This window comes from Salmo salar, chromosome ssa20, assembly GCF_905237065.1.
Source record: "Salmo salar chromosome ssa20, Ssal_v3.1, whole genome shotgun sequence".
Classification (NCBI taxonomy): Eukaryota; Metazoa; Chordata; class Actinopteri; order Salmoniformes; family Salmonidae; genus Salmo; species Salmo salar.
Window position 1 is genome coordinate 62,417,183 of NC_059461.1, and position 26,582 is coordinate 62,443,764.

The following is a 26,582-nucleotide window of genomic DNA, read 5'->3' on the forward strand; positions in this document are numbered from 1 at the left end:
AAACCTCATAAAATACATCCTATCTGCTCTGAGACACAAATTAATTTAAGGTAATCCGTGCTACACCAGAGTCAGAGCAGATGACTACCCTGTCTCCTCCAGCCACTCTGCAGCCAAGAGTATGGCCAACTCCATTGTGTAAACAGATACATTATTTGTGGCTCTTTTGTCACTGCCACCTTAAACTCAGGAACACTAAAAGCTGCACTTGTCCTCCCTGTTTTAGGGTCCTTAGATCCATCTGTGAATATATTCAAGAAGGCATAGTATTGTGTACTTAAATGTTCACTTACAACGGAATCTATTCCTCAACAGCTCTTAATCTCTCAAGCAATCCTAGATCTATCACTGGCTGGGGAGCAACCAAGGTGGGATAGCAGGAAGAACGAAGTGGGCCTAAACTCCCTCCCAAACAACCCCATCTCTCTTGCCATGTTATTGCCTATCCACACTTATATTCAGATTTTGTTCATGTTCCCGGCACTCTAGAAGTACCTTTTTTGTAGGACTTGTAACCTTATGTCCTTGTAGATTTACCCAATGTCATGGTTAGCTGTTGTCTTCTTAACTTTAACAGCATCTCTCCCACCTCTACCTGCATCGCTGCCACCGGAGGTCCTGAGTGCTCCATAACATATTCTTAGGGCTTGGGCCTGGATTACATTTAGCTTTTTTAAAGATGTCTGAGCTGCTGTTTCATATGCTGTTACACTTCCATAATCCAGTGATGACCTTAACAGTGCTTTTTCAACACCATTCTATCTTCCCCCCACTCCATTCCTGACAGGCAACGCATCACATTCAATATTAGGGCGGGCCGGGGCTTCTGGGATACTTCTGGGATACTGGAGGACCTTGATATCCCTAGGCAGCTACTCTTATTTCTCACCACCTGAACCACAGCATATGGAGCATAGGTCTATTGTGTATTGAGAAAAGGTGTGATAGACTACCATTATTCCAAATACCGTAACTGTAAAGACATTCAAAGGCAATGAAGACATGTCATAGAATAGTCCTTTTATTCCTAAGAAGATTTAAAAAACTACAGATCACACAGAACGCCCAGTAGTTTTCGATCAGCAAACATATTCCTGAGACCAATTGGCTTTTTATTGTACAGTAACAGTACCATGTTTAACGAACTAGCAGATTACTGTCGTAGTTATTAATTTCATTTAATCCCTTGTCCATCTCTCTCTGTCTGTTGTAACAGCTACGGTCTAGTCTCTACATCTCAAAGCCTTCAATAAAGTCTGAATTGTTGCCATTTGAGTTAATTTTATTATGCTGTTCCCACTCACTGTATATTACAGAGTTGTTCTTGCTAATTTGATGTGTCATCAAAGGGCACACAGGCCAGGGAACAAGAATGGAATCAAAGTCGTCTGTAACCATGGTTACAGTGCCTTGGACAGATCTGAATGGCCTTTGGTTTGGTTTTAATGGAAAAATTGACTTTGGCAAGTGGGGAAAGAATAAAGAGTGATAAGGAAACAGAGAGAAGAGTAAGAAAATGTTTTATATATATATTGATTTGAGGGTTAAAGGAGGTACCGTCGACGGGCATTGACCATGGAGTGTTGCAGGAAGAGGAGGTTTACATTTGCAACCAACTGAGGTCATCAGACCTACAAAAGAGACGTAAACTAAGATTATGTGGGAAATACAACATTTTGATTAACTTATCACCATTCTAAGGCATGAACACACTGCCTCTTTCTCTCATATATTTCTCTTGCCTGTGTACATATAAAATGGTAACTCACTGTGCCTGTGCCTTGGTTATGACTAATCCGTTTGACATCATCTCTGCCAGTCGAGCGACAGCAGGGTCAAACATCAGACTGGCTGCTGCCACCACCTGATCATCCCTGGTGATCACATATGTATGCTTTCAGAGTTGTGTTCAAGGAAAATTATATTTATTTAAATTGTCTTTTTCTATTTTTACCCCCCTTTTTTGATCTTGGCTCATCGCTCCAACTTCCCAACGGGCTCGGGAGAGGCGAAGGTGGAGTCATGTGTCCTCCAAAACATGACCCGATTAACCGCGCTCCTTAACACCCGTCAGCTTAACCCAGAAGCCAGCCGCACCAATGTGTCGGAGGAAACACCTTTCAACTGGCGACCGGGGTCAGCCTGCAGGCACCCGACCCGCCACAAGGAGTTGCTAGGGCGCGATGAGCCAAGTAAAGCCCCCTGGCCAAACCCGGACGACGCTGTGCCAATTGTGCGCCATCCTATGGGACTCCCGGCCACGTGGCATAGCCTGGGAATGAACCCGGGTCTGTAGTAACACCTCTTGCACTGCGATGCAATGCCTTAGTTTGCTGCGCCACTCGGAAGGCCCCCAAGAAACATTAAAACAGAACTTGTCCTGTCCAATAAGAACGGTCATTTTAATTTCCGTTGCAAAACATTTTCCTACGTTGTGCCCAACTACACACGATGCATCTTAGGCATAGATATGACATTTACAAAACTACCGACCAAAACAGAAAGGGAATGTAAAGCAATGCATTGTCACTTACTTGATATAGAAAGCTAGGAACTTCCTCTCCTCAACTTTGCCCTTGAATATGATCTCTGTGTATCCTTCACCGTAGCCTTGGAAACGAAAGGTATAAGAGACAAATAAGACAACATACAGTGCATTCGGAAAGTATTCAGACCCCTTGACTTCTTCTACATTTTGTTCAGATACAGCCTTATTCTAAAATGTATTATATCAAAAAAATCCTCATCAATCTACAAACAATACCCCATAATGACAATATGAAAATTGTCATACATTTTTTGCAAATTTCTTAAAAATAAAAAAACAGATACCTTATTTACATAAGTATTCAGAATCTTTGCTATGAGACTTGAAATTAAGCTCAGGTGCATCCTGTTTCCATTGATCTTCCTTGAGATGTTTCTACAACTTATTGGAGTCCACCTGTGGTAAATTCAATTGATTGGAAATGATTTGGAAAGGCACACACTTGTCAATACAAGGTCCCACAGTTGACAGTGCATGTCAGAGCTAAAACCAAGCCATGAGGTCGAAGGAATTGTCCGTAGAGCTGCGAGATAGGATTGTGTCAAGGCACAGATCTGGGAAAGGGTACCAAAAAATGCAGCATTGAAGGTCCCAAAGAACACAGTGGCCTCCATCATTCTTAAATGGAAGAAGTTTGGATCCACCAAGACTTTTCCTAGAGCTGGCTGCCCGACCAAACTGAGCAATCTGGGGAGAAGGGCCTTGGTCAAGGAGGTGACCTCAGAATGGGGCGAAGGTTCATCTTCCAACAGGACAACGACTCTAAGAACACAGCCAAAACAATGCAGGAGTGGACAAGTCTCTGAATGTCCTTGAGTGGCCCAGCAAGAGCCCGCACTTGAACCCGATCAACCATCTCTGGAGAGACCTGAAAATAGCCATGTAGCGACGCTCCCCATCCAACCTGACAGTGCTTGAGAGGATATGCAGAGAAGAATGGGAGAAACTCCCCAAATACAGGTGTGCCAAGTTTGTAGTGTTGTATCGAAACAGACTCTAGGCTGTAATCGCTGCCAAAGGTGCTTCAACAAATTACTGAGTAAAGGGTCTGAATACTTGTGTAAATATGATATTGAAGTTTGTTTTATTTTTATAAATGTGCTGTTTTTGCTTCGTCATTATGGGGTATTGTGTGTAGATTGATGAGGGAAAAAATTATGTAATCCATTTTAGAATAAGGCTGTAACGTAACAAAATGTGGAAAAAGTCAAGTGGTCTGAAAACTTTCCAAATGCACTGTAAGTTAATTGAACAGTGACTGTTTCTAAGAGTGTAGAATGAAACAGAAACAAATGTGCTATCTAGAACCTGAAAGGGTTCTTCGGCTGTCCCCATAGGAGAACCCTTTGAAGAACCATTTTTGGTTCCAGGTAGAACCATTTTGGGTTCCACGTGGAACATTTTCCAGAGGGTTTTACATGGAACTCGTTTGGAACCCTTTTTCTAAGAGTTTAGAGGTATCACTATCTCATCTCGGATTATCACCTGTGTAGCGGACACTCTTCCCTAGCAGCACTGTCCAGAAGAAAGGAACAGAATCGATCTTAATCTGCTTCTGTAACATATTCAGTGCTGCAACCCTTCCTGAGGAAAAAGCAAACACATTAAAAATGTTAATTCCATTTCTAACATCCAACCAATTGACATTCTCTCGTTGCCATATCCATAGTGGTTGACTTCTGTTTTTTTGTGCTGAATCAGGTGTGTTAGTGATAGGCTGGGACAAAAGCTTCAGGATCGTGAATGAAGAATACAGGCATAGCAGTCTTTTTTTTCTCACCGGCTTCATTAATAAGTGCATCAATGACATTGTCCCCACAGTGACCGTACGTACATATCCTAACCAGAAGCCATGGATTACAGGCAACATCCGCCCTGAGCTAAATGGCTAGAGTTGCCTCTTTCAAGGTGCCGAACATTAACCCGGACGCATATAAGAAATCCTGCTACCGAATCCTACTACACCGGCTCTGACGCTCATTGGATGTAGCAGGGGCAGTCACAAGCTGCCCAGTGACACGAGCCTACCAGACAAGATAAATGCCTTGTTTGCTCGCTTCGAGGCAAGCAACACTGAATCATGCGTGAGAGCACCTTCTGTTCCAGACGACTGGGTGATCATGCTCTCCGTAGCTGATGTGAGTAAGTCCTTTAAACAGGTTAACATTCACAAGGCTGCAACCTCTCCCTGACCCAGTCTGTAATACCTACATGTTTCAAGCAGACCACCATAGTTCCTATGCCCAAGAACACCAAGGTAACCTGTCTAAATGACTATAGCCCCATAACATTCACATTTGTAGCCATGAAGTGCTTTGAAAGACTGGTCATGGCTCACATCATCACCATCATCCCAGACACCCTGGACCCACTGCAATTCGAATACCTCCCCAGATCCACAGATGACGCAATCTCTATTGCACTCCACATTGCCCTTTCCCACTTGGACAAAAGGAACACCTACATGAGAATGCTGTTCGTTGACTACAGCTCAGAGTTCAGCACCATAGTGCCCTCAAAGCTCATCACTAAGCTAAGGTCCCTGGGACTGAACATCTCCCTCTGCAACTGGATCCTGGTGGTGAGGGTAGGCAACAACACTTCTGCCACACTGACCCACAATACGGGGGCCCCTCATGGGTGTGTGCTTAGTACCCTCCTGCGTGCTTAGTCCCCTCCTGTACACCATGTTAAGTTTGCTGACGACACGACAGTGGTAGGCCTGATCACCGTCGACAATGAGACAACCTATAGGGAGGAGGTCAGACCTAGCAGTGTGGTGCCAGGACAACAACCTCTCCCTCAATGTCAGTAAGACAAAGGAGCTGATTGTGGACTACAGGAAATGGAGGGCCGAGCACGCTCCCATTCACATTGACGGGGCTGTAGTGGAGTGGGTCGAGAGCTTCAAGTTCCTCGGTGTTCACATCACTAAGGATCTATCATGGTCCAAACACACCAACACAGTCATGAAGAGGGCACGACAACGTCTCTTTCCCCTCAGGAGGCTGAAAAGACTTGGCATGGGCCATCAGATCCTCAAAAAGGGCTCCCTGTCATCCAGGACCTCTATACAGGCGGTGTCAGAGGAAGGCCCAAAACATTCTCAAAGACTCCAGCCAACCAAGCCACAGACTGTTCTCTTTGCCACCGCACGGCAAGCAATACCAATGCACTGGAACCAACAGGACCCTGAACAGCTTCTACCCCCAAGCCATAAGACTTCTAAACAAGGCTGCTTAATAGCTAATCAAATGGCTTCACAAACTACCTGCAATGACCCTTTTTTGCACTAACTCTCTTGCACCGACTCTGTGCACACACTCTACCCACACACTCACACATACTTAAACCCCAACACACACACTACATACGCCCACACACATAACATGAACACACATGCATAATGACATCAAACACACACACACTTACCACATCGCTGCTGCTACTGTCTATTATCTATCCTGTTGCCTAGTCACTTTATCCCTACCTACAGTATATGTACAGTACATAGCTGCCTCAATTACCTGCACATCTAGTAGGTACCGATATTCCCTATATGTAGCCATGTTATTTTCTCCTCCCTATATATAGCCATGTTATTTTCTACTCCCTATATAGAGCCATGTTATATTCTACTCCCTATATATTGTTACGTTCGTCATAATAATGATCAGACCAAGGCGCAGCATGAGTAGTGTTCCACATAATTTATTAGAAAGTGAAACTTTAGAAACTTTCGCTGGAGGCTCCGGGCCACGGACCGTCTCTGGAGGCTCCGGGCCGCGGACCGTCTCTGGAGGCTCCGGGCCGCGGACCGTCTCTGGAGGCTCCGGGCCGCGGACCGTCGCCGGAAGATCCGGACCGGGAACCGTCGCCGGAACGGGAAGGCGCACTGGAGGCCTGATGCGTGGGGCCAGCACAGGTGGCGCCAGACTGGTAACACGCACCTCAGGGCAAGTGCGGGGAGCAGGCACAGGACGTACCTGACTGAGGACACGCACTTCAGGAAGAGTGCGAGGAGGAGGCACAGGATGTACTGGACTGGGAATGCTGGAGACCTAGTGCGTGGAGCCGGCACAGGTGGTGCCAAACTGGTGCCTCGCACTTCAGGGCGAGTGCGGGGAGCAGGCACAGGACGCACTGGGCTGTGGAGGCGCACTGGAGACCTGGTGCGTAGAACCGGTGCAGGATATACTGGACCGTGGAGGCGCACTGGAGGTCTGGAGCGTAGAGCTGACACAACCCGTCCTGGCTGGATGCTCACTTTAGCCCGGCAAGTGCGGGGCGCTGGCACAGGACGCACTAGGCTGTGAAGGCGCACTGGCGACACAGTGCGTAGTGCTGGCACAGGATATCCTGGACTGTGAAGGCGCACTGGAGGCCTGATGCGTGAGGCCGATACAGCTAGCACCGGACTGGTGACACGCACTGCAGGGCGAGTGCTGGGAGCAGGCACAGGACGTACCTGACTGAGGACACGCACTTCAGGAAGAGTGCGAGGAGGAGGCACAGGATGTACTGGACTGGGAATGCGCACTGGAGACCTAGTGCGTGGAGCCGGCACAGGTGGTGCCAAACTGGTGCCTCGCACTTCAGGGCGAGTGCGGGGAGCAGGCACAGGACGCACTGGGCTGTGGAGGCGCACTGGAGACCTGGTGCGTAGAACCGGTGCAGGATATACTGGACCGTGGAGGCGCACTGGAGGTCTGGAGCGTAGAGCTGACACAACCCGTCCTGGCTGGATGCTCACTTTAGCCCGGCAAGTGCGGGGCGCTGGCACAGGACGCACTGGGCTGTGAAGGCGCACTGGCGACACAGTGCGTAGTGCTGGCACAGGATATCCTGGACTGTGAAGGCGCACTGGAGGCCTGATGCGTGAGGCCGATACAGCTAGCACCGGACTGGTGACACGCACTGCAGGGCGAGTGCTGGGAGCAGGCACAGGACGCACCGGACTGGGGACACGAACTTCAGGGAGAGTACGAGGAGGTGACACAGGACGTACTGGGCTGTGAAGGCGCACTGGAGACCTGGTGCGTATAGCTGGCCTCAATTGTACCGGAACTTTAACACACTTCTCAGGACAAGTACGGGGAGCTGACACAGCTGGCATTGGACGACTAACACGCTCCTCAGGGCGAATGCCATGCATACTACACCAAACCAACAGCTCTCTCTCTTCACTCTCCTCCAATTTATCCAACAATTCCTCGAAAGTCTCTAAATCTCCCCTCCGTTCACTCTCCTCCAATTTATCCAATAACTCCTCAACGGACTCTGACTCACCCCAATATACCTCTTCGCTCTCCGACTCGCCCCTCGGCCTCGCCGACCAACACATGTGCCCCCCCCAAAAAAATATTTTGAGGTTGCTTCTTGGGCTTGTGTCGTGGCCGCGAACCCTGTCGTCGTCGCTGTCCTTCCTTCACCGCTTGCGTCTCCCGCCATGGAAGGCGATCCTGACCTGCCAGGATTTCTTTCCAAGTCCAGGATCCCTTCCCATCCAGAATCTCTTCCCAAGTCCAGGATCCCTTCCCATCCAGAATCTCTTCCCAAGTCCAGGACTCCTTCACCTGGTCACACTGCTTGGTCCTGGTCGGATGGGATATTCTGTCACGTTCGTCATAATAATGATCAGACCAAGGCTCAGCGTGAGTAGCGTTCCACATAATTTATTATAAAGTGAAACTTAAGAAAAATACAAAACAAATAAAGAATAAACGAACCGTGACTAACAATGCAACTACACATAAACAATATCCCATAACCCACAAGTGAAAAACAAGCTACTTAAGTATGATTCCCAATTAGAGACAACGATTACCAGCTGCCTCTAATTGGGAATCATACAAATCACCCAAACATAGAAAAACTAAACTAGAACCCCACATAGAAAATAATAACTAGAAAAAACCCCAGTCACGCCCTGACCTACTCTATCATAGAAAATAAGAGCTTTCTATGGTCAGGACGTGACATATATAGCCATGTTATTTTCTCCTCCCTATATATAGCCATGTTATTTTCTCCTCCCTATATATAGCCATGTTATTTTCTACTCCCTATATATAGCCATGTTATTTTCTTCTCCCTATATATAGCCATGTCATTTTCTCCTCCCTATATGTAGCCATGTCATTTTCTCCTCCCTATATATAGCCATGTTATTTTCTCCTCCCTATATATAGCCATGTTATTTTCTCCTCCCTATAAAAAGCCATGTTATTTTCTCCTCCCTATATATAGCCATGTTATTTTCTCCTCCCTATATGTAGCCATGTTATTTTCTCCTCCCTATATGTAGCCATGTCATTTTCTCCTCCCTATATATAGCCATGTTATTTTCTCCTCCCTATATGTAGCCATGTCATTTTCTCCTCCCTATATGTAGCCATGTTATTTTCTCCTCCCTATATGTAGCCATGTCATTTTCTCCTCCCTATATATAGCCATGTTATTTTCTCCTCCCTATATGTAGCCATGTCATTTTCTCCTCCCTATATATAGCCATGTCATTTTCTCCTCCCTATATATAGCCATGTTATTTTCTCCTCCCTATATGTAGCCATGTCATTTTCTCCTCCCTATATATAGCCATGTTATTTCTCCTCCCTATATATAGCCATGTTATTTTCTCCTCCCTATATGTAGCCATGTCATTTTCTCCTCCCTATATGTAGCCATGTTATTTTCTCCTCCCTATATGTAGCCATGTTATTTTCTCCCCCCTATATGTAGCCATGTTATTTTCTCCTCCCTATATGTAGCCATGTTATTTTCTCCTCCCTATATGTAGCCATGTTATTTTCTCCCCCCTATATGTAGCCATGTTATTTTCTCCCCCCTATATGTAGCCATGTCATTTTCTCCTCCCTATATGTAGCCATGTTATTTTCTCCCCCCTATATATAGCCATGTTATTTTCTCCTCCCTATATATAGCCATGTTATTTTCTCCTCCCTATATATAGCCATGTTATTTTTACTCATTATTTCGATTAATTATTCACTGGGTATTTATTCCTCATGTCACTATTTACATGTTATCTTATTTTTAACTCTGCATTGTTGGAAAAGGACCCATAAGTAAGAATATCTGTTAGTCTACACCTTTTGTCTACGAAACATGTGACAAATAAAATTAGATTTTACCGTGAGCTGATGCCAACTGCCAATGTCCAATATTGACCCTCTGGTCTTTCCGTATGGTGAGAGGGAAGGACGTCACGTCTCCTGCTCCAAAAACATTTGGAATGTTGGTTCTCATGAACTGTAGGGAAGCAGCAATGTGTTGGGGAGTGTAAACCATTAGTACCATAGTTATTACCTCAACATAACTATAGCTTGTTAATGATAACCATCATCATGGTTACCTTATCAATGATGACAGCCTTTCTAGAATCCACCTCCACCTGGCTTTCCTTCAGGAAGTCAGAGTTAGGGATGACACCTAAGGAGCAACCATGATGTTACATCAATAAGTCCAACATTGTGAAACCCCATCTATCAGACCTGGGTTCAAATATTATTTATTTTCATTAAAATATTTCAGCTCTGCTTGATTGAGCTTGCCGTACACCGAATACTATTTGAACCTAGGTCAGGTTAATTCAAAGAAATGGTGGAAATAGGATGGGAAAGTTCCACAGAGACCATGTAGAGATTTAACAGGGAAAGTGTGAGCTGATGGAAACTCTAATGGATCCTTTATAGATCTTTAAGGATATACAGAAGTATCAAATTACCTACCGATCCCTGCTATCACCACATCCGTTTCCACAACCGCACCGCTTTTCAGAACAACCTCTTTCACCTATACAAACAACAATTTTCCATCTTAATCATCTCTATGGGTCTTGAGAGAATGTCCATAACGTGTATTACAGTGATATAAGTTGTGGTGATGTTTGCTGCTGGGTGAATATTGATTTACTTTACCTTGCCATTCTCCCCTATGATCTCCACCACTCCGTCGTTCATGTAGAACTTGACTTTGCTCTCCTCCAACATCTTCGACAGAGGAGAAACACACACTCATGTTTGATTTATACAACCAAAACTTGGGAGTTACATATTCATAAACGTTTGTAGCCTAGTGGTGGGTGTTGTATCAGGTAGAGTACATTACATATGATAACCATTGTCTCAGACCTGCATTGTCATCTTCCCAATCTCTGGGCCCAGGGACCTCTCAAAGGGATATGAGCCGTTGCCAACCATCGCCACACTGGCAGCTTTGTCTGCCAAGTAGGATGCCACCTCCATACCTATGATGTAAAAACAGATGAGGGAAAACCTGGTTTTGAGGAACACAAATCAAAGTCTTATCAAATACAACAACCTCACCTTACTGTAAGCAACCAAGTCACAAACCTATAGTTAATAAACTACTTATACATTTCATTTATAAATTAAATTACAAAATAGGACTTCTCCTCAGTGTACAGAATGAAGTGATCTCTTTATGGTTAACCTATGAAGGAGGCTCCAACGACCACAGCCTTCTTTCCCACACAGGATTGGTGGATCTCCTTGGCGTCCTCGTAGCTCTGCAGTATCCTCACTCCCTCCAACTCAGAGCCAGGACAGCTCAGAGGCCTCGCCCTACAAGGAGGCAGAAAGAGAGGGAGACGTGGGTAAAACAACAGCTAACATGCTAGTATGCTAGCATTGGACAGAGCATTAGGTAGGCATACAGATTCAGTAGAGTTTGACATCTAGAATTCAAATGGTCACCAATTCAAATGAGAATGTGATTGTCATGGAGAATGTGGTGACAAACGCTGTAGGCCTATAGCTATGGCTCTGACATTGTCTAGGTAGCATATACCAAGACAGGCAGGGGACCAGTGTGATTGATTCTTTAAAATGTGCCCATATTTGATTACTGTAGTCAACAAAAGGACCTAAAAATATCATCCTCTTGCTTAGTGCTGACAAGTACTGTATTCACTCTAGGGATGATAAATCAAATCAAATGAAATTCTATTGGTCACATACACGTGTTTAGCAGATGTTATTGTGGGTGTAGAGAAATGCTTGTGCTTCTAGCTCCGACAGTGCAGTAATATCTAACAGTTTCACAACATATACCCAAAATACACGTAAATCTAAGTAAGGAATGGATTAAGAATATATATACATATGTCAGAGCGGCATTGGATATTATAGAGTACAGTATATACATATGAAATTGGTGATGCAATATTTACAAACAGTTAAAGAGACTAAGATACCGTAGAATAGTATAGAGTACAGTTTACACATATGTACACATGAGTAATGCAAGATATGGATACATTACTAAAGTGGCTAGTGTTTCATTTCCTTAAAGTGACCAGTGATTCCTAATCTAATCTTAACAGTCAGTGGTGTAGTATAGAATACAATACAGTATATACATATGAAATGGGTGATTGTCACGACTCCCGCCGAAGTCGACCCCTCTCCTTGTTCGGCGGTCGACGTCACCGACTTACTAGTTGCCACCGATCGATGTTTCACTGTTCGTTTGGTTTTGTCTTTATTGTGTACACCTGTTTTGAGTTTCCCTAATTATGTTCATTATTTAAACCTCTGCATTTCCTGTTTGTCTTGTCGGTGATTGTTTGTCTGTTTAGTGTAGTTGGAGGTGTTTTCTCCAGACTATGTATTTTTAAGAGAAGATGGATTTAATAATTTTAGTAAACACGTTTTGGTTTACCTTCATCCCTGTGTCCTGCGCCTGACTCCTCCACTTCTCTAAGAAGACCCGTTACAGTGATGCAATATGTAAACACAATTTAAAAGTGACTAAGATACCGTAGAATAGTGGAGCGCAGTTTATACATACAGTTGAAGTCGGAAGTTTACATAAATGAGTTTTAATGACTCCAACCTAAATGTATCAACCACTCCACAAATGTCTTGTTAACAAACTATAGTTTTGGCAAGTCGTTTTGGACATCTACTTTGTGCATGACACAAGTCATTTTTCCAACAATTGTTTACAGACAGATTATTTCACTGTATCACAATTCCAGTGGGTCAGAAGTTTACATACATTAAGTTGACTGTGCCTTTAAACAGCATGGAAAATTCCCGAAAATGATGTCACGGCTGTAGAAGCTTCTGATAGGCTAATTCACATCCTTTGAGTCAATTGGAGGTGTACCTGTGGATGTATTTCAAGGCCTACCTTCAAACTCAGTGCCTCTTCGCTTGACACCATGGGAAAATCAAAAGAAATCAGCCAAGACCTCCACAAATTGTAGATCTCCACAAGTCTGGTTCATCCTTGGGAGCAATTTCCAAACGCCTGAAGGTACCACATTCATCTCTACAAACAATAGTGCGCAAATATAAACACCATGGACCATGCAGCCGTCATACTGCTCAGGAAGGAGACGCGTTCTATCTCCTAGAGATGAACGTACTTTGGTGCGAATAGTGCAAATCAATCCCAGAACAACAGCAAAGGACCTTGTGAAGATGCTGGAGGAAACAGGTACAAAAGTATCTATATCCACAGTAAAACTAGTCCTATATCAACATAACCTGAAAGGCCGCTCGGCAAGGAAGAAGCCACTGCTCCAAAACCGCCATAAAAAAACAGTCTACGGTTTGCAACTGCACATGGGGACAAAGATCGTACTTTTTGGAGGAATGGCCTCTGGTCTGATGAAACAAAAATAGAACTGTTTGGCCATAATGACCATCGTTATGTTTGGAGGAAAAAGGGGGAGGCTTGCAAGCCGAAGAACACCATCCCAACCGTGAAGCACGGGGGTGGCAGCATCATGTTGTGGGGATGCTTTGCTGCAGGAGGGACTGGTGTGCTTCACAAAATAGATGGCATCATGAGGCTGGAAAATTATGTGGATATATTGAAGCAACATTTCAAGACATCAGTCGGGAAGTTAAAGCTTGGTCGCAAATGGGTCTTCCAAATGGGCAATGACCCCAAGCAAACTTCCAAAGTTGTGGCAAAATGGCTTAAGGACAACAAAGTCAAGGTATTGGAATGGCCATCACAAAGCCCTGGCCTCAATCCCATATAGAATTTGTGGGCAGAACTGAAAAAGCGTGTGCGAGCAAGGAGGCCTACAAACCTGACTCAGTTACACCAGCTCTGTCATGGAGGAATGGGCCAAAATTCACCCAATTTATTGTGGGAAGCTTGATGAAGGCTACCTGAAATGTTTGACCCAATTTAAACAATTTAAAAGGCAATGCTACCAAATACTAATTGAGTGTATGTAAACTTCTGACCCATTGGGAATGTGATGAAAGAAATAAAAGCTGAAATAAATCACTCTCTACTATTATTCTGACATTTCACATTCTTAAAATACAGTGGTGATCCTAACTGACCTAAGACAGGGAATTCTTACTAGGATTAAATGTCAGGAATTGTGAAAAACTGAGTTTAAATGTATTTGGTTAAGGTGTATGTAAACCTCCGACTTCAACTGTATGAGATGAGTAATGCTAGATACAGAACATTATTAAAGTGGCTAGTGATCCATTTCTAATCTATGTCTATCGGCAGCCGCCTCTGATGTGCTAGTGATGGCTGTTTAGCAGTCGGTCCCAGCTTTTATGCACCTGTACTGACCTCGCCTTCTGGATGATAGTGGGGTGAACAGGCAGTGGCTCGGGTGGTTAATGTCCTTGATGATCTTTTTGGCCTTCCTATGGCATTGGGTGCTGTAGGTGTCCAGGAGGGCGGGAAGTTTGCCCCCGGTAATGGGTTGGGCAGACCGCACCACCCTCTGGAAAGCTTTGCGGTTGTGGGCAGTGCAGTTGCCGTACCAGACAGTACTACAGCCCAACAGGATGCTCTCAATTCTGCTTCTGTAAAAGTTTGTGGGTTTTAGGTGTTAAGCCAAATGTCTTCAGCCTCCTGAGGTTGAAGAGGCGCTGTTGTGCCTTCTTCACCACGCTGTCTGTGTGGGTTGACCATTTCAGTTTGTCAGTGATGTGTACTCCAAGGACCTTTAAGATTTCCATCTTCTCCACTGCGGTCCCATCGATGTGGATAGGGGGGGTGCTCCCTTTGCTGTTTCCTGAAGTCGAAGATCATCTCCTTAGTTTTGTTGACATTGAGTGAGAGGTTATTTTCCTGGCACCACACTCCCAGAGCCCTCACCTCCTCCCTGTAGGCTGTCTCATCGTTGTTGGTAATCAAGCCTACTACTGTTGTGTCGTCTGCAAACTTGATGATTGAGTTGGAGGCGAGCTTGGCCACGCAGTAACGGGTGAACAGGGAGTACAGGAGGGGGCTGAGCACGCACCCTTGTGGGGCCCCAGTGTTGAGGATCAGCGAAGAGGAGGTGTTGTTTCCTACCTTCACCACCTGGGGGTGACCTGTCAGGAAGTCTAGGACCCAGTTGCACAGGATGGGGTTCAGACACAGGGCCTCGAGCTTGATAAGCTTGGAGGGTTGAGATATAGTCAATGAACAGCGTTCTATATATGTATGCCTCTTGTCCAGATGGGACAGGGCAGTGTGCAGTGTAGTGGCGACTGCATCATCTGTGGATCTATTGGGGTGGTAAGCAATCCGTGATTGTCTGTAGATCCTGCCACATACAGTGCCTTGCGAAAGTATTCACCCCCTTGGCGTTTTTCCTATTTTGTTGCATTACAAGTGTCACGTCCTGACCCTTGGAAGAGGTCATTTTCCATAGTAGAGTGGTCAGGGTGTGACAGGTGGTTGTTTTGGGTGGTTTTGGGTTTTCTGTTTATATGTGGGCTTTTTCTAGATTTCTATTTCTATGTTTTGTTTTCTATGTTTTGGCCGGGTATGGTTTCCAATCAGAGGCAGGTGTCTATCGTTGTCTCTGATTGGAAGCCATACTTAGGCAGCCTGTTTTCCCTTTGGGTTTTGTGGGTAGTTGTTTTCCGTTTTGTCAGTGTACCTCACGGAACTGTTGGCTGTCATTTTTGTTATTTTGGTTTAAGTGTTTTCATTAATCAAGGAAATATGAGCACTTTACACGCTGCGCCTTGGTCCCCTTTCGACGACCGATGTGACAACAAGCTGTAATTTAAATGGATTTTTATTTGGATTTCATGTAATGGACATATACAAAATAGTCCAAATTGGTGAAGTGAAAATAATTACTTGTTTAAAAAAAAAAATTATACAAAATTAAAAACGGAAAACTGGTGTGTGCATATGTATTCACCCCCTTTGCAATGAAGCCCCTAAATAAGATCTGGTGCAACCAATTACCTTCAGAAGTCACATAATGAATTAAATAAAGTCCACCTGTGTGCAATCTAAGTGTCACATGATCTCAGTGTCACAGGTGTAGCCGTGTTGAATAGACCAAATCGCAGCCGGGATATGAATGCTCATCTTTTAATTACTTTAGAATAAAGCATACAAGGGAAAACAATAAACGACTAGACAGTTTCACAGGCTATGTACTTACATACAGCAGTGCAAAATAAAACAACACACAAAAACCAGGTGACAAACACACTCCTAATATATGACTCCCAATCAGGAACAACGATAACCAGCTGTCCCTGATCAGGAGCCACACAGACCAACATAGAAACAGAAATACTAGACAAACACATACCCAGTACTTGTGCCACGTCCTGACCACAATACTAAACAACTACTCCCTCTGCTGGTCAGGACGTGACACTCAGTATATATATACACCTGTTCTGAAAGGCCCCAGAGTCTGCAACACCACTAAGCAAGGGGCCCCACCAAGCAAGTGGCACCATGAAAACCAAAGAGCTCTCCAAACAGGTGAGGGACAAAGTTGTGGAGAAGTACAAATCAGGGTTGGGTTATAAAAAAAATATCAGAAACTTTGAAGATCCCACAGAGCACCATTAAATCCATTATTATTATTTTTTTAAGAATATGGCACCACAACAAACCTGCCAAGAGAGGGCCGCCCACCAAAACTCACGGACTAGGCAAGGAGGGCATTAATCAGAGAGGCAACAAAGAGACCAAAGATAACCCTGAAGGAGATGCAAAGCTCCACAGCGGAGATTGGAGTATCTGTCCATAGGACCACTTTAAGCCGTACACTCCACAGAGCTGGGCTTTACGGAAGAGTGGCCAGAAAAAAAGCCATTGCTTAAAGAAACAAATAAGCAAACACGTTTGGTGTTCGCCAAAAGGCATGTGGGAGACTCCCCAAACATATGGAAGAAGGTACTCTGGTCAGATGAGACTAGAATTTAGCTTTTTGGCCATCAAGGAAAACGCTATGTCTGGCACAAACCCAACACCTCTCATCACCCCGAGAACACCATCCCCACAGTGAAGCATGGTGGTGGCAGCATCATGCTGTGGGGATGTTTTGATCGGCAGGGACTGGCAAACTGGTCAGAATTGAAGGAATGATGGATGGCGCTAAATACAGGGAAATTGATGAGGGAAACCTATTTCAGTCTTCCAGAGATTTGAGACTGGGACGGAGGCTCACCTTCCAGCAGGACAATGATCCTAAGCATCCTGCTAAAGCAACACTTGAGTGGTTTAACCTGTTATGGCTAGGGGGCAGTATTTTCACGGCTGGATAAAAAACGTACCCGATTTAATCTGGTTACTACTCCTGCCCAGTAACTAGAATATGCATATAATTATTGGCTTTGGATAGAAAACACCCTAAAGTTTCTAAAACTGTTTGAATGGTGTCTGTGAGTATAACAGAACTCATATGGCAGGCAAAAACCTGAGAACATTTCATGCAGGAAGTGGCCTGTCTGACAAGGTGTCGTTCTTCCTGTCTCTGTTTATTGAAGAGTGAGGATCTTAGCTGTCCCGTGACACTTCCTACGGCTGCCATAGGGTCTCAGAAGGCGGTAAAAAGCTGAATCGTGGCTTTGCAGGCTCTGGCTGAAAAAAAGTAGCGCGTTTGGGTAGTGGCTGGTTACAGTACTGTGAGACTCAGGCTCGTGCCCGCATCGACCGAAAGCTTTGTTTACTTTCCTCTGTTTAGCTAAATGGACATTCCCGGTCGGAATATTATCGCTTTTTTACGAGAAAAATGGCATAAAAATGGATTTTAAACAGCGGTTGACATGCTTCGAAGTACGGTAATGGAATATTTAGATTTTTTTTGTCACGAATTGCGCCATGCGCGCGACCCTTATTTACCCTTTCAGATAGTGTCTGGAACGCACGAACAAAACGCCGCAATTTGGATATAACGATGGATTATTTTGGACCAAACCAACATTTGTTATTGAAGTAGCAGTCCTGGGAGTGCATTCTGACGAAGACAACAAAAGGTAATCAAACTTTTATAATAGTACATCTGATATTGGTGAGTGCTAAACTTGCCGGGTGTCTAAATAGCTAGACCTGTGATGCCGGGCTATGTACTTAGAATATTGCAAAATGTGCTTTCACCAAAAAGCTATTTTAAAATCGGACATATCGAGTGCATAGAGGAGTTCTGTATCTATAATTCTTAAAATAATTGTTATGCTTTTTGTGAACGTTTATCGTGAGTAATTTAGTAAATTGTTAGCAAATTCCTCCGGAAGTTTGCGGGGGGTATGCTAGTTCTGAACGTCACATGCTAATGTAAAAAGCTGTTTTTTGATATAAATAGGAACTTGATTGAACAAAACATGCATGTATTGTATAACATAATGTCCTAGGTGTGTCATCTGATGAAGATCATCAAAGGTTAGTGCTGCATTTAGCTGTCTTCTGGGTTTTTGTGACATTATATGCTAGCTTGAAAAATGGGTGTCTGATTATTTCTGGCTTGGTACTCTGCTGACATAATCTAATGTTTTGCTTTCGCTGTAAAGCCTTTTTGAAATCGGACAGTGTGGTTAGATAAAGGAGAGTCTTGTCTTTAAAATGCTGTGAAATAGTCATATGTTTGAAAAATTGAAGTTTTTGTATTTTTGAGGAATTTGTAATTCGCGCCACGCCTATCATTGGATATTGTAGCAGGTGTTCCGCTAGCGGAACGTCTAGATGTAAGAGTTTAAGGGGAAACATTTAAAAGTATTGGAATGGCCTCGTCAAAGCCCAGACCTCATTCGAATTGAGAATCTGTGGTATGACTTAAAGATTGCTGTACACCAGTGGAACCCATCCAACTTGAAGGAGCTGGAGCAGTTTTGCCTTGAAGAATGGGCAAAAATCCCAGTGGCTAGATGTGCCAAGCTTATAGAGACATATCCCAAGAGACTTGCAGCTGTAATTGCTGCAAAAGGTGCCTCTACAAAGTATTGACTTTTGGGGGGGTGAATAGTAATGCACGCTCAAGTTCAGTTTTTTTGTCTTGTTTGTTTCACAATAAAAAATATTTAGCATCTTCAAAGTGGTAGGCATGTTGTGTATATCAAATGATACAAACCCCCCAAAAAAATCTATTTTAATTCTTGATTGTAAGGCAACAAAATAGGAAAAATGCCAAGGGGTTTGTCCCTCAACTTTGTTCCTATACTGACGTTTAGCTTGCTTGATTGCTTTGCGGAGGGAATAACTACACTGTTTGTATTCTTCCATATTCTCAGTTTTCTTGGCCTGGTTAAATGCGGTGGTTCGTGCTTTCAGTTTTGACGAATGCTCCCATCTATCCAGTTTCTGGTTGGGGTAGGTTTTAATAGTCACAGTGGGTACAACATCTCCTATGCACTTCCTGATAAACTCATTCACCGTATCGGTATATGTGTCGATATTACTTTCTGAAGCCACTCTGAACATATCCCATTTCGCGTGATCAAAACAATGGAAGCGGAGTATAGAAGGCTGTTCACACTGCTTTCCCATTTAGTTGAACAAATTATGGCTTATTACCAACGCGGTATTGCTTATTTGCAGACTTTTTTATTTACAGCTTTGACAGTGCTACTGACTGTAGTGGTGGTGCTTGGCCTGCACATGCAAAGTCAGCGCACACAATATTCTATAATAGAATTTTGTTAATCGACACATCAAATAGTGTAATTTAACGTGGATCTTTTTGACACACAAGGACCCAAATGGCGTTCGATAAGGGAGGGGTAACAGTAACAGGCCACTGACCTGCAGCCTGTTGATATGAGCAGCTGGTCATAGTAATGCAAGGAGCCGTCATTCAGCTTCACTGTCTTCTCCACTGGGTTCACAGATACTGCCTACAAACAACCCAGGCAAATACACACACACATTTAGATTACGCCAGGGATTTGATCACAAGTTAGATCACATGGTGCTACTGACCAAAGACAGTATGCTACATTATCTATATGGCTTCAATACATTGTGTGGGCTGACAACTCATAAAAAGATACTCCAGTAGGCTATGTCAACAGGTTAATTATTGCCACATTATTCCTCCCCCTGGTCTGACCTCCTTTTGCATCCACAGCTCTATGTCATGCTGCTGGAAGAAGTCAGTTGGCCGAAGGAGGAGGCTAACACTCTCCAAATGCATTGCCTGAGGAGGAGTAGTAAGAGAGGAAGAGAAGGGGCATTGCAAACTTTGTGGATACTAAAATAACTTCACACCCCGGTGGGCTCAAAAGATGCTCTTTTCGGAAGTGTTCTAGAACAGCGGTGGTTATGCCAGCTTTCAACTGACTCATGACCTTTCACCCTTACCTTACTGAGCTTGGGCTTGTCAATTGGTGGCAGGGTGTCCCTGGTCACCATGACGATTCGACCTTCGTAGCGGTTCTGTCGCAGAGTCTCGGCACACAGCAAAGAGGCAGGTCCTGTACACACACACACATAATTTAGGTTTGAGGTCTCCACTCCCTGAAGAAGCCTCCCCTTTTTCCTGACATTTCAGGCCCAGTCCTCACCTCCTCCTATCAGCAGGATGGTGTGCCTGACCCCTGACACTCTGCAGCTCATATCCTTCACCCGCTTGTACAGCTTCAAAGACTGAGGAGATCATGGATACTTTAGTCATAAGGTCCATCTACGCACCAAATGTACTCAGTAAGCTACATGTACATTTAGGAAAGAGAGACTATGTTGAGAAAATCATGCATTATTTCTGACCTTTTTGTTTACTGACACATAAACTTTACCATCTTCAACTTTGACCTTAGAAAATAAAGATGGGTTAGTGTAGGTGACAGAGTCAACACATTCAAGACAAAGTATCCATTGATTCACAGTTATTGTTCCTCAGTTATTAAACTGCATTATTAATATAAAGCAAGTTAATACCTTATAACTAGGCAAACAGTCCAGGCCAGGATACTCCTCAATATCTCCAGTCTTGATGTTGAAGCACGCACCATGAAAGGGACATCTCACTCTGTCCCCGACTAAGGCTCCTGTGACGTGAGAGAGCATGACATTTTCATTGTTCAAAACACTACAGTAGTCACAATATTCTCTCCACTCTCCAATCTGACTAATAACTGTTTATTACCCCCACGATTTACTTACCAGGACACCGGACCGTACCGGCCTACTTTGACCCCTGATTATGACTAATGATAGTGGCACTGACGGTTTTTGCACCCAATCAGATCGTAATGTGAGACGTATGAAAAGGGCATAGCCAGCATCCACAGAGCATGGTGAATGACACCTTGACAAATGCCATTATTGTACATTTGCATCAATGGAACTGTCAACAAGCCTGCCAGATTACATTTTTCATGACAGAGTTTTGAATACAGTGTTCTCTATGTAAATACACTCTACATGAATGAATAAACTACCAAAACACACAAGCCTGTATGGGTTGACCCAATTTTCAACACAATGGTTTAGAATAAATAATATCTGTTAACTCATGGCCCCGCCATGAACATGTCATGACTTGCTTACACTCCTGCGAGTGTGCGTGCATGTGGACGGGTGTGTGTGCATGCATGTGTGTGTGTGTAGATAATACCTTTGATGAGAGGAGCGCCATAGTGGGAACATTTGCTCCCTACAGCACTATACAGGCCCTGGGTACGGACCAATAGAATCTTCTGCTCATCCACCTCCACCTCCTTCATCCTATAGACGAGAACAGATAGTCACATTTAGATAGCTGACAAATATAAGAATAACATGGAAAGGATCAAATAAAGTTGTGTTACTGTATTTTACTTATGGCCTCTAACGTCCAGTCATGGGTAATGACATGAACGTAATATGTTATTTGAATACTTGCATGTCGGTGTATAATACTCTACCTTTAGGCCTACTATGGAATAATATACTTAGTATTTTACATTTGCAGCAGAAGTACTATAATATAAATAAGCTATCTGATTGTGTGATGGGTGTGTGATAAGATCTTACTGTCCATCTTGCAGGTCAGACTCCAGACACACCATCCCAGTGACCTGATCTTGGTCCTGACCTGTAGGATCTTGACCCTGGCCTTGACTCATATCTGCAAGGAAGAAAATCATATTGCGCAGGGAAAATGTAAAAGGAAGTTTATCTCTGTCGTTTTTTCCCACAAAGAAGATAATGCAAAGGGGATGGTTTTTTACCTCTACATGATCGGTGTCCGAGCTAACGTGCGCTAATGTGATTAGCATGACGTTGTAAGTAACAAGAACATTTCCCAGGACATAAACATATCTGATATGGCCAGAAAGCTTACATTTTTGTTAATCTATCTGCACTATCCAATTTACAGTACCTACTACAGTGAAATAATACCATGCTATTGTTTGAGGAGAGTGCACAGTTATGTACTTAAATGTATCAATAAACCAATTAGGCACATTTGGGCAGACTTGATACAACATTTTGAACAGTAATGCAATGGTTCATTGGATCAGTCTAAAACTGTGGCCATACAATGCCAAAATCTAAATTGCACCTAGACTCCTAAATTATATAATGGCCTTTCTCTTGCATTTCAAAAATAGAAAACACATGTTTTTTTCTTTGTATTATCTTTTACCAGATCTAATGTGTTATATTCTCCTACATTCATTTCACATTTCCACAAACGTCAAAGTGTTTCCTTTCAAATGGTATCAAGAATATGCATATCCTTGCTTCAGGTCCTGAGCTACAGACAGTTAGATTAGTGTATGTCATTTTTGGTGATCCTCCAATCTTTAAGAGGTTTTTAAGGAAATGCTGTCAAATGGGGAGGAACTATTCTCTCCGATGGCTTCTGTGTTTTCCAACCGATGGCTATACGGTTGCTGTCAAAATTATGAACATAGTTTCCTAGAACAGCCCATGAATTGCTAAATAACCAACTTTGCTCACCTGTTTTCCTGCCAGACAATGCACTGGTCCCAGAGAAAACGAAACGTGAACCGTATCTCTGTACAAAACAGCCGGTCGCCTTATTTTTCAACCAAAGCGTCGTTCGCGCGTGCATCCCAAGCCACTGTCACGCGGTATCACGATGATGCTGCAGTCTGTCACTGTGCAGATGGACCCAAGACTTCGGCGACCTTTTCTACCGACGGCAGCACCAAAAGAACCAAACCAAGCTGAACTCGTCTTATCTTATCCAAGGGTGTAGGCTGTTTGCGACAAAATAAATAACTGAAATAACCCATACAGTCATCACTTTGGCAAACAAAACATACAGTGAGAATGACTAAGCAGAAATGTGATGGTGGCAGCGCTAGGGAACTCTTCAATTTCCACACCCACGGTAAGGGAGTTCGATTAGGTGCACTGGGACATGGCCCGTGGTACGTACGGGCAAGAACAGTGAGGGAGCCTAATCTGCGCCGCTTGGTCATGTTGTCAACAAGGCAGCGTAATGCATAATTCATAAACATAGCCTACAACATCTATTTTCCAAAGAACATATGTTCGAATGTTTAAACTAGTTTTCATTGGGAAGGCAGATAAAGCGTTTTTATCAAAAGCAATCGCTTTTGCATGTGCACAAACACATAATCCTACTCATTACTCCAAGGGCTTAACCTATATCACTTTTGTTTTGAGCCAACTTTAAAACGGGGCAACCGGTTCATGCCCGGGAGGCAGCCCTGTTCCAAAACGAATGCAATCAATGCTAAACCGCTTAATCGGAAACATTAATTCGGTGCTTCCAACTTTGTGGCAACAGTTTGGGGAAGGACCGTTCCTGTTTCAGCATGACAATGCCCCCATGTACAAAGCGAGGTCCATAAAGAAATGGTTTGTCGAGATCGGTGTGGAAGAACTTGACTGGCCTGCACAGAGCCCTGACCTCAACCCCATCGCACACTTAATTGGAATGCCCACTGCGAGCAAGGCCTAATCGCCCAACATCAGTGCACGACCTCAAGAATGCCCAAAGATAACGTTATAAGCAGCCAGCTAGCTTCATCTGGCTAGTGAGGCTCAACCGGACTAGGTTATGTGTTGTGAAGCTAGCCACAATAAGGATTTGGCACAATAGTGGAATTTGCGGTTTGCCTTCAAAATAAAAGTACCACTGAAAGTAATGCAGAAGGTTACAATTGGTGGAATTATGCCATGTTTAGACTAGATAATGTTAAACAAGCAATGAAATGGGTTACCAGTCTACTTGGTGACACCCACAGAACAAACCTGTGAAGAGTTTACGCAAATATTAGTGTTGTAGCTCTTATCGCGGGACAGTGACTGTGACTGTGTGAAATCTCCTCCCCAGTCAGCCTATTGTGTGTATTGATATTCATATTGCACTGCACAGCTTTACCTAAGGATTGGGGATCAATTAAATGGGGTATCAGTCTACTCAATACCCAAGATATTTTTTCCCAACGTCCTCCTCAGAGTTATCAGACTCCAAAACATCCACGCAGTATTGTTTTTCCTTGGGAATGGTGTTCAATACACATGGGTTGACAATAAATGTGGCTCAATTCAGTTGTTTCAGAGTCCCGCAATAAGAGCTATGATGCTAATGTTTCTCTGAGTGTCACTAAGTAGACTGACACCCTATGTCATTGATCCACAATCCATAGGTAAGGCTGTTCAGTGAAACCAACTACTTCTCTGATAGACGTAACTTGCTCGAGGGGGTACTCAACTGACCCCTATGCCGCGACATCCCCTGAATGCCCATCTGCTAGCCGCAGCCCACTAGCTGCTAGACGCGGCCCGCTAGCTGTCTAGAGCATATTGGACTGTTAGCTGAATACAGTGAGGGAAAAAAGTATTTGATCCCCTGCTGATTTTGTACGTTTGCCCACCGACAAAGAAATGATCAGTCTATAATTTTAATGGAAGGTTATTTGAACAGTGAGAGACAGAATAACAACAACAAAAAATCCTGAAAATCGCATGTCAAAAATGTCATAAAATGATTTACATTTTAATGAGGGAAATAAGTATTTGACCCCCTCTGCAAAACATGACTTAGTACTTGGTGGAAAAACCTTTGTTGGCAATTACATATGTCAGACGTTTCTTGTAGTTGGCCACCAGGTTTGCACACATCTCAGGAGGTATTTTGTCCCACTCCTCTTTGCAGATCTTCTCCAAGTCATTATGGTTTCGAGGCTGACGTTTGGCAACTCAAACCTTCAGCTCCCTCCACAGATTTTCTATGGGATTAAGGTCTGGAGACTGGCTAGGCCACTCCAGGACCTTAATGTGCTTCTTCTTGAGCCACTCCTTTGTTGCCTTGGCCGTGTGTTTTGGGTCATTGTCATGCTGGAATACCCATCTACGACCCATTTTCAATGCCCTGGCTGAGGGAAGGAGGTTCTCACCCAAGATTTGACGGTACATGGCCCCGTCCATCGTCCCTTTGATGCGGTGAAGTTGTCCTGTCCCCTTAGCAGAAAAACACCCCCAAAGCATAATGTTTCCATCTCCATGTTTGACGGTGAGGATGGTGTTCTTGGGGTCATAGGCAGCATTCCTCCTCCTCCAAACACGGCGAGTTGAGTTGATGCCAAAGAGCTCCATTTTGGTCTCATCTGACCACAACACTTTCACCCAGTTGTCCTCTGAATCATTCAGATGTTCATTGGCAAACTTCAGATCGGCATGTATATGTGCTTTCTTGAGCAGGGGGACCTTGCGGGCGCTGCAGGATTTCAGTCCTTCACGGCGTAGTGTGTTACCAATTGTTTTCTTGATGACTATGGTCCCAGCTGCCTTGAGATCATTGACAAGATCCTCCCGTGTAGTTCTGGGCTGATTCCTCACCGTTCTCATGATCATTGCAACTCCACGTGGTGAGATCTTGCATGGAGCCACAGGCCGAGGGAGATTGACAGTTCTTTTGTGTTTCTTCCATTTGCGAATAATCGCACCAACTGTTGTCACCTTCTCACTAAGCTGTTTGGCGATGGTCATATAGCCCATTCCAGCCTTGTGTAGGTCTACAATCTTGTCCCTGACATCCTTGGAGAGCTCTTTGGTCTTGGCCATGGTGGAGAGTTTGGACTCTGATTGATTGATTGCTTCTGTGGACAGGTGTCTTTTATACAGGTAACAAACTGAGATTAGGAGCACTCCCTTTAATAGTGTGCTCCTAATCTCAGCTCGTTACCTGTATAAAAGACACCTGGGAGCCAGAAATCTTTCTGATTGAGAGGGGGTCAAATACTTATTTCCCTCATTAAAATGCAAATCAATTTATAAAATTTTTGACATGCGTTTTTCTGGATTTTTTTGTTGTTATTCTGTCTCTCACTGTTCAAATAAACCTACCATTAAAATTATAGGCTGATCATTTCTTTGTCAGTGGGAAAACATACAAAATCAGCAGGCGATCAAATACTTTTTTCCCTCACTGTAGATCTATCGGCCAATTTCTTGGGCCACTATACCTATTTTGCCAATTGGACTTGGACCCCTCTGCTACTCGGAACCCTACTAATCCATCACGACTGGTCTATCGACGTCACCGCACGCGGAGGCTAAAACAGACTTTCCTCCGTCGCGACGTCCTTCTGCTAGCATGCTAGCAGTCTGAATCGCCGTGTCTCCAGCCAGCCCAACCACTCCTATGATAACTCGGCTACGCATGCCTCTCCCTAATATCAATATGCCTTGTCCATTACTGTCCTGGTTAGTGATTATTGTCTTATTTCACTGCAGAGCCTCTAGCCCTGCTCAATATGCCTTAACCAACCATTTAGCCCCACTTCCCACATATGTGGTGACGTTACCTGTTTTAAACGTCTCTAGAGACAATATCTCT

General features: G+C 43.9%; 1 protein-coding gene across 2 annotated transcripts; it reads right to left on the reverse strand.

Annotated features, from left to right (window-relative positions):
* Window positions 1-1,005: 1,005 nt before the first annotated feature.
* On the reverse strand, window positions 1,006-23,109 carry aifm4 (apoptosis inducing factor mitochondria associated 4). 2 transcript variants are annotated; one of them, XM_014162718.2, is made up of 19 exons: window positions 22,706-23,109; window positions 21,773-21,866; window positions 21,375-21,484; window positions 20,696-20,805; window positions 20,525-20,569; window positions 20,323-20,404; window positions 20,120-20,232; window positions 19,869-19,955; window positions 19,562-19,653; window positions 11,024-11,154; window positions 10,702-10,817; window positions 10,489-10,560; window positions 10,300-10,363; window positions 9,924-10,000; window positions 9,703-9,820; window positions 4,034-4,132; window positions 2,535-2,610; window positions 1,770-1,874; window positions 1,006-1,631 (listed from the first exon to the last, which is right to left on the reverse strand). In XM_014162718.2, the coding sequence occupies exons 1-19, from the start codon at window positions 22,818-22,820 to the stop codon at window positions 1,601-1,603; spliced, it is 1,737 nt and encodes a 578-aa protein (XP_014018193.1). In that variant the 5' UTR covers window positions 22,821-23,109; the 3' UTR covers window positions 1,006-1,600. The 2 variants fall into 2 exon arrangements, with proteins under 2 accessions (XP_014018193.1, XP_014018194.1); XM_014162719.2 differs by lacking the exon at window positions 19,869-19,955.
* Between the last annotated feature and the right edge of the window lie 3,473 nt (window positions 23,110-26,582).